The 21,475-nt window shown below is 32.0% G+C and overlaps 1 protein-coding gene across 1 annotated transcript in view; it reads left to right on the top strand.

Annotated features, from left to right (window-relative positions):
- Nucleotides 1-17,104, top strand: part of LOC139495384 (poly [ADP-ribose] polymerase tankyrase-like) — a 47,116-nt gene extending 30,012 nt beyond the window's left edge. The window contains exon 8 of the mRNA XM_071283691.1: nucleotides 16,880-17,104. Within this exon, the coding sequence (XP_071139792.1) occupies nucleotides 16,880-17,104 (225 nt within the window). The remainder of the gene's footprint in view (nucleotides 1-16,879) is intronic.
- The last annotated feature ends 4,371 nt before the right edge of the window (nucleotides 17,105-21,475 follow it).

Below are 21,475 nucleotides of genomic sequence, written 5' to 3'. Positions count from 1 at the left end.
GTCAACATGACCAAAATTGTCAGTTAACCCCTTAAGGAGTTATTGCCCTTCATAGTCAATTTTAACAACTTTATCGTCATTTTTTGTAACTTGTAAAAAAATGTTCTTTTCTAAAACTATGGGCCAAATTGAACAAAACTTGGCCACAATCATTTATAGGGTATATCTATTTAAAAAAGTGTCTAATGACCCCACCTACCAACCAAGATGGCCGACATCAGTAGATAAGGTACAGGTGAGCGACACAGGCTCTTGAGAGCCTTTATTTTTTTTAAATTGAAGTTTCATATATGACTTTTTAAAATATATAACAACAAACTAGAGTATACTGATTAACAATATAATAGTTCAGTGATATTATTGGTTTTTTTTTCAAAACTATACCTTTACCCTTTTTTATTTGGAAAATATGCGTCATTTTCATCAAATTGTGAAATTTATAATGAAAGATGAATTTGACTGGAACTTCAATTTGCAGACCCCCTTATGTGAGGTAAACCCTCATTTGAAATAAGACCCCTTATTGTCAGTGATGATACACAAATAGACCCTCAAATCTGCACATATAGTCATTTTAGACATGAAAATGGTTTAAAGGAGTGTTTTTCAGTTTGTTTTCATGCACAATTGCTACTGAGACTGCACTGTTTGGGAAAAAAGTTGTCTTTTTGGGAATAATTTTAAGCCATTTTTTTTTCAAATTGGAATTTTTCTCCAGGGGAAAAAGCTTTTATTCTCCATTATTTTAAGGCAAACAATATCACTGTAGTTGTTACGGTGAGGTTGAATTCCCGGTCATGTATTCATCATCCACACAGGAACTTGTCACCGGAAAACATGTGTCTGCGAAGTGTACCTTAACCTAACTTTTGGATATAGAAATACATTTTTTTTTCTGATACAAGTGCTTGTCACCACCCAAAAGAACTTGTAGTCATCCGATGTTTTGTCAGTACATTGATTGATTTTAAGATTGGTGAATGCTTGATTTCATTGTCTGTTTAAAGACAAAAAGGATATAATAGTAAACGGCACTGGAGAAAAAAATGTATTTTTATTAAAATAAAAGTTTTAGATTTTGCATAATTCTTTCATCATGAGGTTTCCAGCACACGGCACTTGAGATATGTTTTATTTTTATTCAATTGCAACCTCGAAGAGATACTTTCCATAATCCAATGAATCGACATACATGTTACGTTCCCCGTAAGAGCCTTAATCATTTCCGGCCAGTCTGAGCTCGTCTAGTGAGCAATCTATTGTAGAATTATGTCAATTCTTGGTTATAACCATTTTAAATTTAACATGAATGTTTGATGTCAAGTTCGTTTTACGATTTAAAAATGTGCAATAATATTTTATAAATTGATTTCAAATCAATTCTACAGATTTTAAAATTTATTAGAATTGATCAGAGATTTGATCTAACTAGTGTATTCATATTGTTTAACGTGTCGTTCTTTCTAACGTGTTCTTTCTTTGTTTGATAAATACTTTGTAATGAATTACAACTGGTATTACAAAAATCTGTATCAGTTATTCTCATTGTCAGGTACATGTACATGTACATTTGTACTTGTAGGATGATATGTGATTTTCCAACGGGACAAGTGTTGGAAACTACAAAAAATGTATAATAATCTAAATACACCCTTGTACGAGAAATGCTATTTTCTGTTACAGACGCTTTCTTTTAACCTTGCGTAGCCTTGAGAATTTTTTTTCAAGATACAAAATAATAAGTCCTTTAAAGAATGATCCGTAAAGATTCTAAATTTTCTAAAGATAAGGCTATTCAAATACTGTAAAATTAAAGTACTGTACACGTGTGCTTCCTGACAAATTATGTATGTGCCGGTCCCATATCATTAGTTTGTAATTCGGTGGCTGTCTTTTGTTGCTATTTAACATATTTGATTTCCGTTCATGGTTTTGTACTTTAATTAGACCGTTAGCTTTCTTATTTGGATTGTTTTACATTTGTCATTGCAGGTCTTTTATCTATGATGAGTTTATTTATAGATGACTATGTGATATATACATTGCTAATTGTTGCAGGCCGTATGGTGACCTATAGACAGTTACACACTTACATGTATTGAGAGTTGCAAATGTATCTCATTGGCAACCATCATGACCATGACACATCTTCTTTTTTGTTATCATAAACGTTAAAAATAACTTATTAAAAGTACAAGCCAAAAATTCCGTAGTATAGTATTCAAATTGACAAGTAAAATATTTCTTTGAAAGTACTTTCCACAGTCGATATATTGTGATTTGTAAGGACAAATCGATAGTGACCATGAGAAAAACGATTTTTGAAATTATATTAATTAGAATGTAACTAAATACATCATGTATATATACATATATGGCTTATATTTGGAAACATACAAATACTTTTGCTTGTCTTTAGATATAAAATAACTTTTTAATAGGTGCATTGACTTGACGAGTTAAACTGCAAATATTACATAAATATGAGTCGAAGAGTGCATGTTTTAACAAATAATTCGATATTATTAACAGTCTCAAAATAAAGTATCCACATTCAAAGCGAACATTCGTGTGTCTTAAAAATTTGAGAAACCATCTTTGTGTTTTATTAACAGTAATGGAACAATGTTTTGAGCTTGTGTCCAGCGGCAAGTATAACACACCATTATTCGACGTAAATACTATTAACTATCATGGTGTAGTCAGGGGGTGTACAGAGTTTAACTTCGTTGTTGATAATTACGTATACCCCGGATTACGATTACACCTACATTTAGACAACGAATTTAATAATAATGAACAATTATTTTACTCATTTTAAAACCGGTATGTAAAATTGAAAATTGGTACTGTATTTTGATTTTTAATTTTTATATAGTTCTTCCTTAAGTTGTACTTTTAAACCACTATCCCAGGTAAGGAGAGGGTTGGGATCCAGCTAACATGTTTAACCCCGTGACATTATGTATGTGTGTGTCTGTCCCAAGTCAGGAACCTGTAATTCAGTGGTTGTCATTTGTTTATGTGTTAAATATATTTATTTTTTTCGTTTATTTATTCATCTAAATAAGACCATGAAAACCGTTAGTTTTCTCGTTTTAATTGTTAAACGTTGTCATTTCGGGGCCTTTTATAGCTGACTATGCTGTATGTGCTTTGCTCATTGTTGAAGGCCGTACGGTGACCTATATATATAATTGTTTAAAATGTCTATGTCATTTTGGTCTCTTGTGGAGAACTGTCTCATTGGCAATTATACCACATATTCTTTCTTTATGCTTAATCAGCAATCGCAATTTAATTAAATGGGTAAAATTTACCTTTAATGTTGGTTTGGATTTTGGTATTTTTGTTGACCTTTTCCCTTTGGCAGGACGTCTGATGATTGGAAGGCTAGGTGAACCTGGAAGAGGAATCTATAGATTTGGCTGGAGTTGGGAGTGGTGTTGGTGATCTAGGCGTTGGCTCTGGTGATGTTTGGCATTCTCTCTCGTTTTTCGGCAGGACCATCTCATTTTCTGTCCCAGACCCAATAACTAGGGCAGTGCCAATTTGTTTGCTATTGCCATACTGCACCTCATAGAGAACCATGTGCTGAATCTGAAATTATTTAAAATGAATTATGAAGTTAAATATCTATGGGCTTCTATAATATAATATTAACATGCTAATATAGTGAGATTCTGTAGTACGCGTTAGTTTTTTTTAGCGACCTTTATTTACCTATTTAGAAATAAATGTTCTCATCAAAATATTTTAAATCTCACAACGTATGAATAATTCAACTATTTGAGAAAAAAAAGATGTTTTAAAAAATTGACAGGAAATTAAAGGATCTTCTTGGAATGGAATCGAAGAATTACGAACTGATATTCTTTTCAAGTGTGTAAAACATCAACAAAATTTATGCACAATCGGGAATGTCCTTATTAAAAAAGTCTTCGTCTCACAACGTTTTAATCTTTTAACTATTTGACCAACGATGTTTAAATAAACCAGAACGAATTTAATGTCAAGTAGTTTATACTTTAAATTGCTGTCATTGAATATCAAGAAGGAAAATAAATCCCGAAATTGATTTGAAACTTTGATACTCTATAGTTTTTCTGGAAATAATCACATCCCTTGGGGATTATAAGTGTACGCCCAGTTGCGTATATATTACATGCATGTCGGAACAATTGTGATGATGTCGAATTTCTTCATTTATGCGAGAACAATCTAATTGATATATAAATCTTTGTCCATAACTTCGATGAGCCAAAGCAAGTTATATATCGACCTGTATTTAAATCAAATTGGCTCTCTTCTTCTTCTTTTGGTATACAATAGTCTATTACATACTGTTAGCATACGTGGACTAGTCTATTTACAAAACTTTTACCCCAATTTACACAAAATGTATATTTCTTTCTTATGTTCAATGTATACCTGTGTAATTATTTAAATTTGCGCTATAGTTCCGTAACTTATTATCCATGAGTATAAGCGAATGGTCGACAAGTGCGTACATTTTTTTTATTTGAAATCAATATTTCTGGTATGTTCCAATCTGTTCTTCACTATTGACAACGAGTATATATTACATTTTACCAAATTTACCCTTGAAAAAAGTATGTATATAGATTTTTATTTCATCAAATCTGTTTTTTTTTGTATTATTTATATTTTTATAAATAATATTCTTTGCATCAGAAATGTTATTTATAAACAAGCGTATGAGTTTAGTAATGACTAGTATATTATATCCCTTTCGGACACGCAAGACAGAGATGTATACTATGCACCAAATAGTTAAAAATGGAAAGTTATAAGTTATCGGCAGTGTACACTGATCAATACCCTTATAAGTGAAACGATGCATGAACTTGCAAGCCCAACAGGAAATCACTTGAATACTTGGACGTGTCACCTCACACCCCTCACAATACCTTTGGGAGTAATACCTTTAGCCATGCGGGTGATCAGTTGAGAGAAGATCCTAATTTATTTGAATAAAGTTTATTCGAAAAAGAATTATGAACAAATAAGATTTTCGAAAACAATTCAATTGTCACGGACCACTTATTTATGATTTGAACTTTGACTTGTTAACTAATTCCAATATTAACAGTTTAAAAATAACAGACCATGGTTATTTTAAAAAAATGAGAAATTGTCCGTATCAAGTTTGTCAACTAGCCATGCTAGTCGGATAGAACAACCGTACGATTGATAAGATATCGACTCCCAATTACGACTACATCAGGTTACTGTAGTTTTGGTCCTTAGACATATCGGGGTTTCAAATAGGAGAAGATGACAAAATGGTCGAACGCAGAGAATTGATACTCTAAATCTAAAATCGATGGTGATCTCTTATCTAGCAGAATAAAACTTTAATATCTATGAATTTGAGCGTTTTTATACAGAATGGACATAATATAATTTTTTGATTTTTTTGCGAAGTTTCCCTTTAATGTTCCGGAATAAATTGTTTTAAATGATATATATAGAATGATATTTATATTTATAATTCCGTCTGTTCGTAAATAGGTAGAAAATAATTCTGTAAAATACTGTAGTGAAAAATAATAAGCAATGTGAAAGTTTATGAATGTGAAAAGGTCAAGACCACTTCTTCTTTTGCTATGGCATAAATGGAAAAAAACCAGAAGGTTCCAGATCCACGCCATTTTGTAATGGCAGCTCTTCATATAAGAACTCAAATGTGTAGATTTAACATTGTTTATGTCATATGCTTATGATTGGACCGTTTTTGTAGCATTCTATTGAATACATATCAGGAAATTTATCCTTTTTTTCCTTGTGGTTGAAATATTGATATTTTTTGGTCTGACTTTTGACCTCAATTTCACAAAAATGTGACCACTCTGGATTTTACAACCAAACTTTTCTTATTGTACACGTTATTCCTCCTTGCACTGATATATAATTTAGGTATGTATTTTTGCGGAACATTAAAATTTTTAAAAATGAACTCTGGTTGCAGTTCTCATTACACACGTACTGTCTGTTTTCTTCTTTTTATTTTGTATGTCGTCAGTCAAGGAGCAGTTTCGAGTAGGAGTTGGGGAGCGGAGTGGGGGCGAGTCTTATATTTGTTAGAAAAAAAAAAAAATTTTTATTCTGATTTTTGTAAAAAAATAATTCTGGCAAGCACCTAGAGTAGGGAACGACCGTTAGATTTGTAGGGGCTGAAATAAAAAGACAGGACAGGTCATCCAAGATTGAAAATGGCATCAATTGTAGAGCTGTATGCAGCTCTTTCTAAAAGAAGGGCTAATTATCTGCAGATATAACATATTACTTACAGCATTGTGTTAATAATTCCGGAAATAAATAATTTGATATCAAATTTTAAGAGACTGAACGAAAAAAAATAGCTAGAAATGGAAGAGACAAAAATAATTGCGGACGAAAAAATTGAACATGCCCTTCCTCAGCCCATTTTCAATTTAAATGGCTGGTCCCTTAGTTCAAAATTTCTGCCCAAATCAGAGACTTGCCTGATAGTTTTCGCCTAGTCATGTATTAGGCCTCAAATCACTGTCCTAGTCATATAATAAGGTTTAAATTTCATACCCAGTCATGTATTTGACAAGTTTAAAAATGACCAATTTTAGCGGAACGTCTGTATACACTTTTATATAGGAAGTGACCACTCCTTTGGTTCATATGCATGAAAAGCTTAAGAAAGAAGTAACTGACAATTTGTATTAATCAGGATCATTGTTTAGAATAACCTAAATAACAAAAAAGGGGGGATTCCTTGTACTCTTTGTACTTTGGGAAAAAGAAAAAAAAAAGAATACTGAATACTCAACAGAAAACTTCATATAAACTATTGTTCTTTCGCAGAATAAACGATGAATAATCAAATAAGTAAGATATACTGATATAATTGTATAATTCCAGCGTATTAAATTCCAACTTTTATTAAGGCGTACTATTCTTTTTTCGCGGACCAAATATCTGAAATAATACCAAGGATTTTACATACTAAATGGGAGTTAGTACACGACCCTTTAATTCTAGGATCGATGATGGCAGATTTTGTAAATAAATGTATTGGCCAGGAAAAAAATAGTAGTAAAAAAAAACCTGGCCTCCAAATTCTATTATACAGTAATATGATACATGTGTAATACATAATTTTGCTTGTAGCAGTTGATGACATAGACATTTTAAACAATTATATATATAGGTCACCGTATGGCCTTCAACAAGCCTCCTTATACTCTTCTCAAAGACACATGATCGATACCCGCTATAACGGCGATATAAAATAAATTAATGTATAGGACAAAGACGGGAGAAAAAGAGGGGGTCAACTGATTTTTGTTATTATTTGTTGCAAATTTCCCATACAGTCCCTTGCAAGAAATTTGCAACAAATAAAAAAAAACTTTGCTCCGGTTTGACCATTTAACATGAAAAGGGGGCGGCGCATGCTGTTTCTTTCGGAAATAATATATTGATTCTGAATTTTGAGGAAACAATCTGGCCAGGTAAGGAAGAAAAAATCTAATCTTGGATAATTATCACAAAAAATAATGTTAAATTTGAAACCCTGATTTAATCATGCTATCATTCCACGTGACTATTAAAAATGTACAAGGTGATCAACACAGGTATACATTTATACGTACTTTTTCGTTTTAATCCATACACTTCCCATATATAAGTTAAAAATACATAGTCTTATATATCTGTAACCAAGAAATCCACAGTCTAAAACTAGGAGACTGATATGAGGATTCGGTCACAACTAAATGTTAAACCTAAATAACCATGTACCATAAACTAGCAGTAATACACAGACGATTAATTCCACTTAGTATATAATTTATTTCCAAGACTGGAACTTGTCACCACGCCTGTGACTTCCAAACTTATGTCTTTTACAAATGATTTTACAATATATATATATGAGAATTAAACAATAAGCTATGATCAATTATTACATAACGTGTTGACAAATATAAACAAGTTATTATCCAGATAAAGAAAGATAAATAACTAATACAACTCTTTTAGCAATGTCTCTAATTTAAGAAGGATAAAGGATTAAGCCCTGAGGCATTATTGTCACTTTGATTATAAAATGTCCATTATCAATTAGATATATATTAACTTATTGTCCAAGTAGAATATATAATATAAAACATAATTAATGATAAATTCTTTGAGTTTCAAACATTAGCATTAAAAACCTAAACACATCTGAAAGTCATTTTAACTCTGTCATATATCCATCCTTATACTTGAAAGCTCGTATTTTATCATTGTTTTCTAATAAAGGAAACTTTTTGAGGTGTCAAGGGGTATTTTAGTCGATTATTCGATTTTAATGAGCTTTATCCAATAGCAAAATCACCGCTCCCAATACGTTCGTTCGTCATTATTCGTCGGTTCGTGATCTCACCGGTTACCTCTAATACGACTTTCCGTCCTGATTGTGCATTAGATTTTTGCCACAACACGTTAAGCAACCAAAAAATTAAATTTGTCTATTAGAAAAATACTCAATTATGATGATTATGATGAAATATAGAAACTGAGAGTACAATGGAGATATATTCATTATTCATACTTTATTTAAATTCCATCAAGGCTTTCTAACTGGGCCCGTATGCAAAATGGCTTGTGCACTCAAGTTAAGATTTGTTCCGAACGGACTTAGATTTTTCTACACTTTCAACGATGAGTTACGTTACAAAACGGAACCTTGCTTCAGTATAAGAATGTTTAGTAGTATAACAAAAAGTGGACAACGCTTTCAAAAGGGGGTTTTGATCCATGAGAAAGCCACATTTTATTTTAAATTTGTTCTGTAATTTCATTTACCGTTTTCAAAAGACATAAATTGAATGGAAAATTTTACGACTTTGTAGAGATTTCTCAATCTGTTTTAAATATAACATGGTTGAAACAAAACTTTAAGGTTTTTTTTTATGTTTTTTTTTTTTTTTTTTGCAAAACCATATATGTTTATTATACGACCGCAAAAATTGAAAATTTTTTGGTCGTATATTGGTATGATGTTGGCGTCGTCGTCTGCGTCGTCGTCGTCCAAATACTTTTAGTTTTCGCACTCTAACTTTAGTAAAAAAGAATAGAAATCTATGAAATTTTAACACAAGGTTTATGACCACAAAAGGAAGGTTGGGATTGATTTTGGAAGTTTTGGTCCCAACATTTTAGGAATTAGGGGCCAAAAAGGGCCCAAATAAGCATTTTATTGGTTTTCGCACTATTACTTTAGTTTAAGTAAATAGAAATCTATGAAAATTTGACACAAGGTTTATGACCACAAAAGAAAGGTTGGGATTGATTTTGGGAGTTTTGGTTTTATCAGTTTAGGAATTAAGGGCCAAAAAAAAGGGCCCAAAGAAGCATTATTCTTGGTTTTCGCACAATAACTTTAGTATAAGTAAATAGAAATCAATGAAATTTAAACACAAGGTTTATGACCACAAAAGGAAGGTTGAGATTGATTTTGGGAGCTGAGGTCCCAACAGTTTAGGAATTAGGGGCCAAAAAGGGGCCCAAATAAGCATTATTCTTGGTTTTCGCACCATAACTTTAGTATAAGTAAATAGAAATCTATGAAATTTAAACACAAGGTTTATAACCATAAAAAGAAGGTTGGCTTTGATTTTGGGAGTTTTGGTCCCAACAGTTTAGGAATAAGGGGTCCAAGGTGTCCAAAATTGAACTTTGTTTGATTTCATCAAAAATTGAATATTTGGGGTTCTTTAATTTGCCGAATCTAACTGTGTATGTAGATTCTTAATTTTTGGTCCCGTTTTCAAATTGGTCTACATTAAGGTCCAAAGGGTCCAAAATTAAACTTAGTTTGATTTTAACAAAAATTGAATTCTTGGGCTTTTTCGATATGCTGAATCTCAAACATGTACTTAGAATTTTGATTATGGGCCCAGTTTTCAAGTTGGTTCAAATCAGGATCCAAAATTATTATATAAAGTATTGTGCAATAGCAAGAAATTTTCAATTGCACAGTATTCAGCAATAGCAAGAAATATTCAATTGCACAGTATTGTGCAATAGCAAGAAATTTTCAATTGCCACTATTGCGCAATAGCAAGAAATCTTCAATTGCACAGTATTGTGCAATAACAAATATTTTCAATTGCACAGTATTGCGCAATAGCATGAAATATCTAATTGCACAATATTGTGCAATAGCAAGAAATGTTCAATTGGAGTTATCTTTCTTTGTCCAGAATAGTAGTTGAATCAACTTAAATCATTGTTTTATACAATATACAATGTATATTCACTTTTACTACCAACTGATAAATTAAAACAATCTTTACCATTCAGTGATAACAAGCACTTTATTTTACATTTTAATATTTTATGATGTATTTAAATAAGGTAGTTATTGTTGCAAACTCCATTAGAAATTTGAATCGAGATCAGTTTTTAGAAAAAAGGTAAAGGGGGATGTGAAAAAAAGGGGGGGGGGGTTAAATTTTTCTTATTTCAGATTTCATAAATAAAAAGAAAACTTCTTCAAACATTTTTTCAACAGCATAGTGAATTGCTCAAAGGCAAATAAAATATTTTAAGTTCATTAGACCACATTCATTCTGTGTCAGAAACCTATGCTGTGCCAACTATTTAATCACAATCCAAATTTAGATCTGAATCCAGCTTGAATGTTGTGTCCATACTTGCCCCAACCGTTCAGGGTTCAACCTCTGCGGTCGTATAAAGCTGTGCCCTGCGGAGCATCTGGTTACTTTTCAAATGAAACCGTCTGTTTTTGTATACCAAGTAAACTTGTACATGTATATGTTTATTTGACTTTAATAAACTGTTACATCTATCACCATCGCTCATCACCTTGAGACGACTCTTTAAAGATCAAACGAAAAATCAACACGCTAATTTGTAAAGAATAAAATCGTCGGTCGTGGATAAATAATACCATGTAACGGCGCGTCATGATAAGGTGGGAAATTGACTTCATCGCACACTGAATTATGGCTGAGAAAGGTACTACTAAAGTTAAACCTATTCTCATGTATAATTCTGAATTTTGGTAAATTGATTTTTATGAAAAAATAATAAGAGCTGAAAGACGAGCACAAATTAAAGACATGAGTAAATTTGATATTCTAGCAATGATTGATAGTAGCCAAATGGAGAAGACACATTTAAAATTTTACAAATATATACCGGGACTTAGTAAACAATCTGTCAATATAACTGCAAGAGCAGAACTAGCTCAGTATCCCATAGATGTCTTTATTAAAGTACAATCATTAAAGTATTTAGCAAAAATTTCTAGTGATGAAAATAACAATTTATTATATGATGCTTTCTGTTTATCTAAATGGCTTAGCACAAACGGTATATTTTCATGGTTTTAATATTTAGAAAATATAGCTCATGCAAATAAATTAGAAATAAATAAAATACAGGATATAAACTATAAACATGATAAACAAGAGAAGATTTTATTTCCAAAAAATATTAAAAAAATAAATAAAAGATAGCTTTGGAAATATTTTCTTTGAAAAATTAAAATTAACTAATGACACCAGTAAAATAAAGACAAAATATGAAATAGACAAATACATTTCTAAAAATAGTTTTGAAAATAGAAAATTATTATGTAAAATGCGAGTAAGCCGACCATTTCTTGGAAATAGAGAGGGGTAGATATAAAAGAATTCAAAGAGAAAATAGAATATTTTAACATTTTAATATAAATTCGGTTGAAGATGAAACCCACTTTTTCTTAAAAATGTAAAATTTATAAATCTTACGTAATCAGCTTGAAAATGATATAAATAATATATGCCCAGAATACTTTAAATTGTCTGAAACAGATAGATTACAAATAATTCTATCTTCATTTCATATTATGCAGCTGACTGTTCCGTTCATTAAAAAGTCATTTATAAATGATGTTTAATATGTTAATTTTTCCATTGTGTATATTTTATTGTAATGTTTGTATATGCCTTAAATGTGCATTTCATACATAAAAAAAATAATTCTATCCAATTCTTTATTACTCTAAGCACAGATATGATGCTTATCAGTGCAATAAGGCCAACTAAAATTAATAAGTAGATTTTCATCCAAATTTTTGAAAAAAATGGGGCGGGTGGGAGGATTTTATTTTTTGAATTTTATTTCGTATGAAACCTCTTACAACGTGTCCTTCATATATGCAGGTGTAATAATGATCTTCTATCATGTATAAGGAATCATATATAATTTTTCAAATTCTTTAATAAATAACTCTGATTGGCAACCACTGTTCTACATGTAATTGCCATTTTTGAAATCTATTTTATAGTAAACAGCAAAAAAATTCAGAAGTGCTCTCTCTAGTTTGACTTCCTATGTACACCAAATTTATTTTGATTTCAAGAAGCGATGGTTTGTAGCCTCCCTTTTAAAATGAAGCAAATGCATTGGGAGGCAACACAAGTATTACGAGAACAAAATGAAATGAAAACTCAAAAAGTATTGAAAATAATAGGGTTGGTGCTTATGCAAGATGCAAATTTAATTAAGATTGAGGACTGTGGATACAATGTAAAACATGATCGAAATTTGCAAAAAAAGAAGTTGTTAAAATGTTTAATGACTCTATCATTCTGTCGAGGTTATTGGCACAGAGGGTGTTTTCTGTTTGACAACAAAAAGTGACAGCCATGTACAAAAGTAAGGGCTTGCTGCATTGTATCATAAATCTAATTTAAAGTACGTATTTTTGGCGACTTTTTGAACTCAATATACGGTCATAAATCTAACAAGTTCGTGCTTGTGTCAATTTCTTTGAACCAGTCATGGTAATGTACCAATTAGTTCCACGATTCTCGCGCATTGGATATCGTTCACAGTCCAAATTTCCTGACACAAAGTCATTCCATAAATAAAAAATCCAGAAATATGAGACATACCGCGATTTGCGTTCTTAGACACAGTGTCGTTTTTACTAGTTGCCCTTCTCGTTATTAATCTTTATTCTCGGTAGATTAAGTTGTCATCCTACGGGCAGCAGCACTTGTCGACTTAATAATTTTGGATAGATTACTCTAAGAAACATACATTTTGTGTATGAAAACCGAATTTGAAACAGGAAGTTTGGAATGAAACAAAATTATCAACGGTTTCCGGTAACGGAAATGAACAAACTCCGGAAATTGTATTTTTTTTTAAATAAAAAAAATCGGGGCGGGACGATTTCAGAGGGGCGGGCGGGGATGAAAATCTATCAATTAATTTTAATTGGCCTAAATACAAATATATATTTTTAATATGACCATATGACATACTACATCAGAGAAGCAAATAAACATCAAGAATTGACAAATAACAGTTCGGTCCTAGGATTAAGTGCATTTATCAAGAGTTTACACAAATTACGCAAATCTTTTATATTTTCAGTACTGAGGAGTTGCACTAATTTGAACGACAACGGACGTCAATAATAATATGGTTTCATGAACTGTCTACTTAAGTCTCTATAGCTTTCACATTGTAAAACAAAATGGAATTCATCTTCAGTACTATTCAAAGTACAAAGAGTACACTGTCAATCTAACCTGAGACTACTATAACGTTGTTTTCACGTTACAGTTTGTACGCCAATTTCCCTAAACTCGCCCGATTCGGACTAAGACCGGGGATAAATTTGCCTCAGGGTGTACTGGGGTACTACAGGGTGTTAGAATATCTAATGTATTACGGATATGAATGTAGATAACTTATATTATAGTAGTCTCAGATCTAACTTATTTACTCAATAATAACGGCCTACTTCAACAAATAAATCATGTGAAAACTCTAAGCCGAGTTAATTACACTCTAAAATTCATGTTTAGTTAGATTATACTGTAAACAAAAATTATTAACAATTAACACTTAGCTGAAATATTCATTTGTTTAAACCTTAAATAACTTCTCAAATATTGAATTAACTTTAATAAAAAACAAAGAGTTTGAATTTCAAAAGTCGGACTTGGTTATAACAATGATTTATATATTAATCTAAACGAATCCGTGGTTATAGTCAACAGTTACAATGTATGATTTTAAACTATTGGTTTTTTTTTAAAAGCAAACTACGGATTTCCCATATTGACTTAGTTATTATACCCCACGCAACGGGTTGCGGAGGGTATAATGTTTTTGACCCGTCCGTCCGTCCGTCCGTCCGTCAGTCCGTCAGTCCTGTTTCTTGTCATCGCAACTCCTCTCAAATCACACAACAGAATTTCACGAAACCTTTTCAGATAATAAGGACATACTATGTAGTTGTGCATATCGACGGGAAATTGTGATTCAATTTTTTTTCTAGGAGTTACGCCCCTTTGAACTTATTTACTTTAATGTACTACTGCAACAGTTTGTCATCGCAACTCCTCTCAAACCACACAACAGAATTTCACGAAACCTTTTCAGATAATAAGGACATACTATGTAGTTGTGCATATCAACAGGAAATTGCGATTCAATTTTTTTACAAGGAGTTACGCCCCTTTGAACTTATTTACTTTAATGTACTTCTGCAACAGTTTGTCATCGCAACTCCTCTCAAACCACACAACAGAATTTCATGAAACCTTTTCAGATAATAAGGACATACTACATAGATGTGCATATCGACAGGAAATTACGATTCAATTTTTTTCCCAGGAGTTACGCCCCTTTGAACATATTTGCCCAATATACTACTGCAACCTTTTGTCATCGCAACTCCTCTCAAACCACACAACAGAATTTCATGAAACCTTTTCAGATAATAAAGACATACTATGTAGATGTGCATATCGACAGGAAATTATGATTCAATTTTTTTCCTAGGAGTTGCGCCCCTTTGAACTTATTTGTTTCAATGTACTTCTGCAACAGTTTGTCATCGCAACTCCTCTCAAACCACACAACAGAATTTCATGAAACCTTTTCAGATAATAAGGACATACTATGTAGATGTGCATATCGACAGGAAATTATGATTCAATTTTTTTTCTAGGAGTTACGCCCCTTTCAACTTATTTGTTTCAATGTACTTCTGCAACAGTTTGTCATCGCAACTCCTCTGAAACCACACAACATAATTTCATAAAAACTTTGTATATAATATGGACTAACTATGTAGATGTGCATATTGACAGGAAATTATGACTCAATTTTTTTTTCTTATACAATTTTTTTTTCTTACACATATTTTATTTCTCCAATGACAATGTGGGGACGTGGGGTATGTGAGCGCGCTCACTAAGGTTCTTTAATATCAAATTGTTTAATTTCCATACAAAAAAACAAATCTCTAAAATATTACCCCAGTGAGAAAAACCAAAATATCGACTTTAAATTTTCTTACAAATTTCAAGATTTCCAAAGTACAGATATTCACTTCGTTTAATCAATTGTTTAAATTTCAATACCAGAAGAAAAAAAAATCTCTTTAAAAGATATTAAACAAATAAATATCAACCTGAAATATTCTTATAAATTTTGAGTATCTTTATTGTATATTAAAGGAATTATTGGGATTGTATATAACTATAGTTTAATTATGTCGTTTGGTTGCAGTCTCGTTAAAAGGACCAATAATGGTTTTCAAGGTGAGACGAGGTGAAATTTAATAGTTGCAATGTGTATTTCGAAAATTATGTTTCTCTATAAAAAAAAAGCAATGAAAGAAAACTATAGATATCAACTTTACATAGTTTCTTAATGAAATGCCAGTATATAATTGCAAATGGGGATGCATATCTTTCTTCTGTTTAATTTGTGTCGCTTTGTTTTTGTCTCATTGACGTAAAAACCTTATCTCCATTTGATTTTGTTGCATTCAAGTACATATTGTAGAAGACAGAGTACGTTAAAAAAAATCCCTTTACATAATTACAAAGATTTCAGTTGTGAGGATTAAAATTTTTGCATGACTAACTCTATAGACTAACATGATATCTGTATTATTTTTCTTTACTGTTTTACTCTGAAGTATATTCAATTCAATCAATTAAAAACAAATGTAAGATATGATCAGAACGTTCAAACTTGAGATGCGTCAGTGCTCTAAAATGATCTTATGTCCATCCCAAAATCTGTCTTATAGTGTGTCTTCAAACGAAAGGATACTTCCGAGAACACCACGCCTGGTTATGAAAAACTGAAAATGTTTTGGGACATATTTTAGATTTTTAAAACGTTCCAAAAAAAAACAAAAAAACTTATGCAACTATTTCCAGAAGTTCAAATGTTCTTATATATATACAATTAAGCTTGAAATACATTTTGATCGCTTTTAAGTGTTATTCTTTTACCCAGGCTAAGAGCTATCGCGAAAACTATAATTTCTTTTAAGAAAATGAAACGAGTGAAATTAAGCTCATAATAAAGGCAGTGTCTGCGTCATGCGGGTACGCGTGGCATAATTGGACTTCTTAGGGTACGCGTAACCGTCAAATATTCATATATTATTGGATAGAGATAATTGTGTATTAAACTGGTAAATTATCAAAATAAGTGAAACAAAAATATAATTCACAGAGATTTTAAGATATGAGCTGTCTACATTTTGACTTTAAAAACAATCAGTAATCCGATTTCATTTTTACTACGTCCCTAATACGCTTTTGTAGAAACGATCCTGGCTAATTTTTGAATATTTTTCTTTAAATATTAACTATAACTATAGATTATCTATGCATATATATAACAAATTATTTATTCAAATAAATTAGTTCATCATATATAACTGTGACTTAATTTTCATTTTAAATTCTAAATATGAAGACCTGAAACGGAATTAGCAAGCAAATTTTTCCGGCATTCTAAATGAATATATAATTATTAATTTGTTGTTGGTCCAGAGGTTGTTGGTCTAGATGTGGAACTTGTTGTCGGTCCAGAAATTGTTGGTCTAGAGGTGGAATTTGTTGTCTGCCCTGAGGTTGTTGGTCTAGAGGTGGAATTTGTTGTCGCACCTGTTGGTCTAGAGGTGAAATTTGTTGGTCCTGGGGATACGGTAGTTGGTCCCAGTATTGATGATTGTGGTGTAGCTGGAGGCATTGCCATTGACAAACATTGGCAAGTTTAAATATAATACATTTTTATTTAGATTGTTTTTTTTACAATGCCATCAATAAACAGATTATATACCCGTTCATTATGTGTTATTGAAAAAAGTTCACATGCCTGTGTTCGCATACAAGTTGAACTTGTACAAAACAAATGTAATATTCTACACAAAAACATTGCCAATTGACTTTCTGAAATTATATGTGTCCGGTCCTACTAATTAGCGACCGGGAGCGCCCGGAAGAAAGAAAAATCGTCCGGGAAAGAAAAAAACAGCGCCCGGGGAAAAGAAAGGGCGCCCGGGAAAATAAAATAATAATATGTATGATAACAATAAATGTTTTCCTGAATAAAAAAAATGATCCGTAATATAAATGGGGATTTTACTGAATTATATGCATCATGCACGTGTCACTGAGGTGAATCAGTTTGTAGATACGACACTCCTCCCCCAATTCTAGACCCTCACTGAGGTGGCAAAGGAAAAGATCCACCTGTTGGGGAAATGGTAGCATTCAGTCAATATTCATTGGCAAATTTATCAGTGACGTAGCTAGGTCATTTTTACGTGTACGCCCGAACCTCGCCAAGGGGTCTGAGGGCCTAAGTCATAGCACCTGTTGGTAGTTGGTTCAACGTGGCGAAGCCCCCGTAAGCTAACAGGTTACCAAGAATGAGATACTGTTCCCGTTATTGAAAATTCTCATCAATAGCAACATACAACATAATTTAAATGGTTCATTTTTAATGTTTAGTTAATTCGTGAAATTTTGGAATCTAATGGTCATTGGATAGAGAAAAGTCTAAAACAGTTTCTTTAAAATATGTTTAAAATGACGTAGGAGCCATTGGGTAATTGTCGTTAATGAACATAAAATAATTAATGTTCGGAAGGTTTCTGTTGAATCCTGGTTCTCGGCTGGAATTGCTTCCCGCGAAAAGTGAATGCATTTATCTATCTGTTATAGGATTTAAAAAAAAAAAATTTTGTAGATATTTTTACTTTTCTTGGAATATCGACTCAAACCAATTTTAACGAAAATCTATTAAGGTTTATATATCATGTGAAAAAGTCCCAGATCGTTAAAAAAGAGGGACGGAATATACCAAAGGGACAGTCAAACTCATAAATCTAAAACAAACTGTTAAATTGCGTAAAGATAAGTCCTTCTGTCAGATTAATACTGAAAGTGGAAGAAAAAAATGCTTTCGAAATTTTGATTCAGACATTAATCAGAAAAAAACCTTAATCTTCCATCATAAAATCCAAGAAATGTTTGACAAAGTAATTGATATATAACAAACTTTAATCCCAGACTGTATCTACTTGTGCAACAAGATTTTTCTTATTCTAAATATGGCAAAATTAAACAAATAATTTCATCATTATGCATTAGATATATAGTACTCTTTTTGTCATGTATAGCTTCTGTCCAACTTCCATACAAAGGTTTGCTTAAGGTATTGATCATGTATAGCTTCTGTCCAACTTCCATACAAAGGTTTGCTTAAGGTAGTGATCATGTATAGCTTCTGTCCAACTTCCATACAAAGGTTTGCTTAAGGTAGTGATTATGTAAAGCTTCTGTCCAACTTCCATACAAAGGTTTGCTTAAGGTATTGTCATGTATAGCTTCTGTCCAACTTCCATACAAAGGTTTGCTTAAGGTATTGTCATGTATAGCTTCTGTCCAACTTCCATACAAAGGTTTGCTTAAGGTTTTGTCATGTATAGCTTCTGTCCAACTTCCATACAAAGGTTTGCTTAAGGTATTGATCATGTATAGCTTCTGTCCAACTTCCATACAAAGGTTTGCTTAAGGTAGTGATCATGTATAGCTTCTGTCCAACTTCCATACAAAGGTTTGCTTAAGGTATTGTCATGTATAGCTTCTGTCCAACTTCCATACAAAGGTTTGCTTAAGGTATTTTGTCATGTATAGCTTCTGTCCAACTTCCATACAAAGGTTTGCTTAAGGTATTCTCATGTATAGCTTCTGTCCAACTTCCATACAAAGGTTTGCTTAAGGTATTTTGTCATGTATAGCTTCTGTCCAACTTCCATACAAAGGTTTGCTTAAGGTATTGTCATGTATAGCTTCTGTCCAACTTCCATACAAAGGTTTGCTTAAGGTATTGATATTTAAAATAAACACCTTTTAACCGCACACTTATTATAAAGAGGGGGGGTCAAGAGATACACCACCGACGAAATTTCGAATCGCATATGTCTTGCTTTTGCAACATATCATGCATATAGAAATGTCACAGGCTCGACAAAAATGCAAACCACATATCGAATCACAGAATATAATGAATTTATTTAAATAAAAGGAAAGTTGGTAGAATTCTCTGAAGATTCACAACTAGTAGATTCAGACTTGGAGAGATATTATCAGATTATTACATGGCATTTTTCATATCGCATGTATTATCAGCCCAAGGTTCAATATCAGCCCAAGAGCCGCATGGCTCGAGGGCTGATATTGACCGAGGGCTGATAATACATGCGATATGAAAAATGACATGTTATGATCTTTTTATCATATGCTTCAACAGTAGAGAAAAATAACAGATTCATATATTGATCCTTTTATGTGGTTTCCGAAGTTTAAAGAGTAAAAAAATTCACGGCCGTCGGACCCAAAATGTGATACATTCAATATGAAATCTTTCTATCATATGCCTCAACAGAGAGAGAAAAAAACATTTTAATATGGACGAATCTACAAAAAAAATAATTCAACAATGCACATAATGATCATTGTTTGGAAAAGTCTACTATTTAATAAAGAAACTTTCTAAATTATTTTTCAGAAAAACTTTAAAAAATGCATTTATTAAATAATTTGTTTGGTTTGGTTTTTTTTTTCTATTTTTATTTTAAACAATATACTTTCCAGTATTCAAGTAATTGTTTTGTACACTACTTTGTCATGTTTTTCATTGAAAACGTAGCACTGAGGTGTATTTTCCGGAATTGGCCGAGTATTACCGGAATGCCATGTGATAACGTTACGGAAAGGCATGTGATAACAATCGAAGCATGTGATAAACTTTTCATATCAGCCCGCTAAGCACCAATTCAAAAAATATGGAATTTACGTCAATTTAATGCTATTATCATACGGTAAAATTTATATGTTATATAGTCTAAGTATATGATAATACACCTTATCGCTAATCCCGGCTGACCCGGCCGCTTGAACTTTTCCATTTTGGCATCTGATGTTTTGTTTTGTGACATCAAAATTTTACGGGAACCTGTGTGATATCCAGTAATGGCGGAAAAAATAGCGATAAGGTGTATTAACAAATCAATATAATATGATATCTTTTGTTCGAAAAGTAAAATTCGTCACTTTTATTCGCAATTGAAAAAAGATTTACAGAGCTGATGTTCCATTTATAAGTTATTTCTATTTTATTTAGATAAAATATAATTTTTTTTTATCAAAATTAAAGTGTACGCCCACGGGTACGCGCCTGTTTATGTGAATCAATGGCTCCATTTGACTTATTTTTTTTAATAGACATCGGCATGATTTTAAAAAACAACGAAATTTTGTCAAAATCATTTTAAGACAAATCGGTCCGGACCAGTTTTTAAGACAATTAAATAAAATTCATTTGTTTGGACGTTTTTGTACTTAAAATCTTAATACACCGTGAAAAAATATTTACTATTTATTTTGTGATTAAACGGGAGACTGCTGTCTATCGCCCTCTACCCCCCTTTTCCCCTTAGAATCAACCACTGAGAAGAACCTGAGAAGCGTTCTTAAATGGACCCAATCAGTGTTTCACATTGTTCCAAGGTGTCTTTGAAATTGTTTAGAATCGACCTTAAATGAGCCCAATCAGTGTTTCAAACTGGTCAGATCGTTCAATTCTTTACTGGTCCGAGTTTTCCTGGTCCGACTTGTTCCAATCCCGTCACTCAGTGTCTCGTTTTGACAAAGCTTCCTGTTCTCAAACTACAGACAATTATTTTTTATTTTTAACCAAGAAGATGTCATTTCAATGACTTTAAAGGGTAAGTTTTGAATATTTCTGTTATATCTGACTCACGTGAAGAAATGACATAGGCCCTACTCATTTTATCTCATTTTAAAAATATTTTGAACACAGCTACAGGTCGATGGAGACATTTCCGGGTTTCCATTTCTCTTCTTCTTTGGACGAAACTTTCTAAATGATGACTGAGAAGAAATTTGCAAGTGAACATTTAACTGAGTATGTTTATTTTCTTCAAGGTTAAAGTATTTATTAAACAAAATTTGAAAGTTAAAAGACAGTATAGTTTTTAGACACCAGGCACAGTTATCTGCCTTTAGCAAATACATTTGTTGTTATGTTTTTCAAACACATGAACCATGAACCGTAAGCC

This window comes from Mytilus edulis, chromosome 11, assembly GCF_963676685.1.
Source record: "Mytilus edulis chromosome 11, xbMytEdul2.2, whole genome shotgun sequence".
Classification (NCBI taxonomy): Eukaryota; Metazoa; Mollusca; class Bivalvia; order Mytilida; family Mytilidae; genus Mytilus; species Mytilus edulis.
The sequence above is the reverse complement of the archived record's forward strand: the minus strand, read 5'-3'. Positions and strand labels throughout refer to the sequence as shown.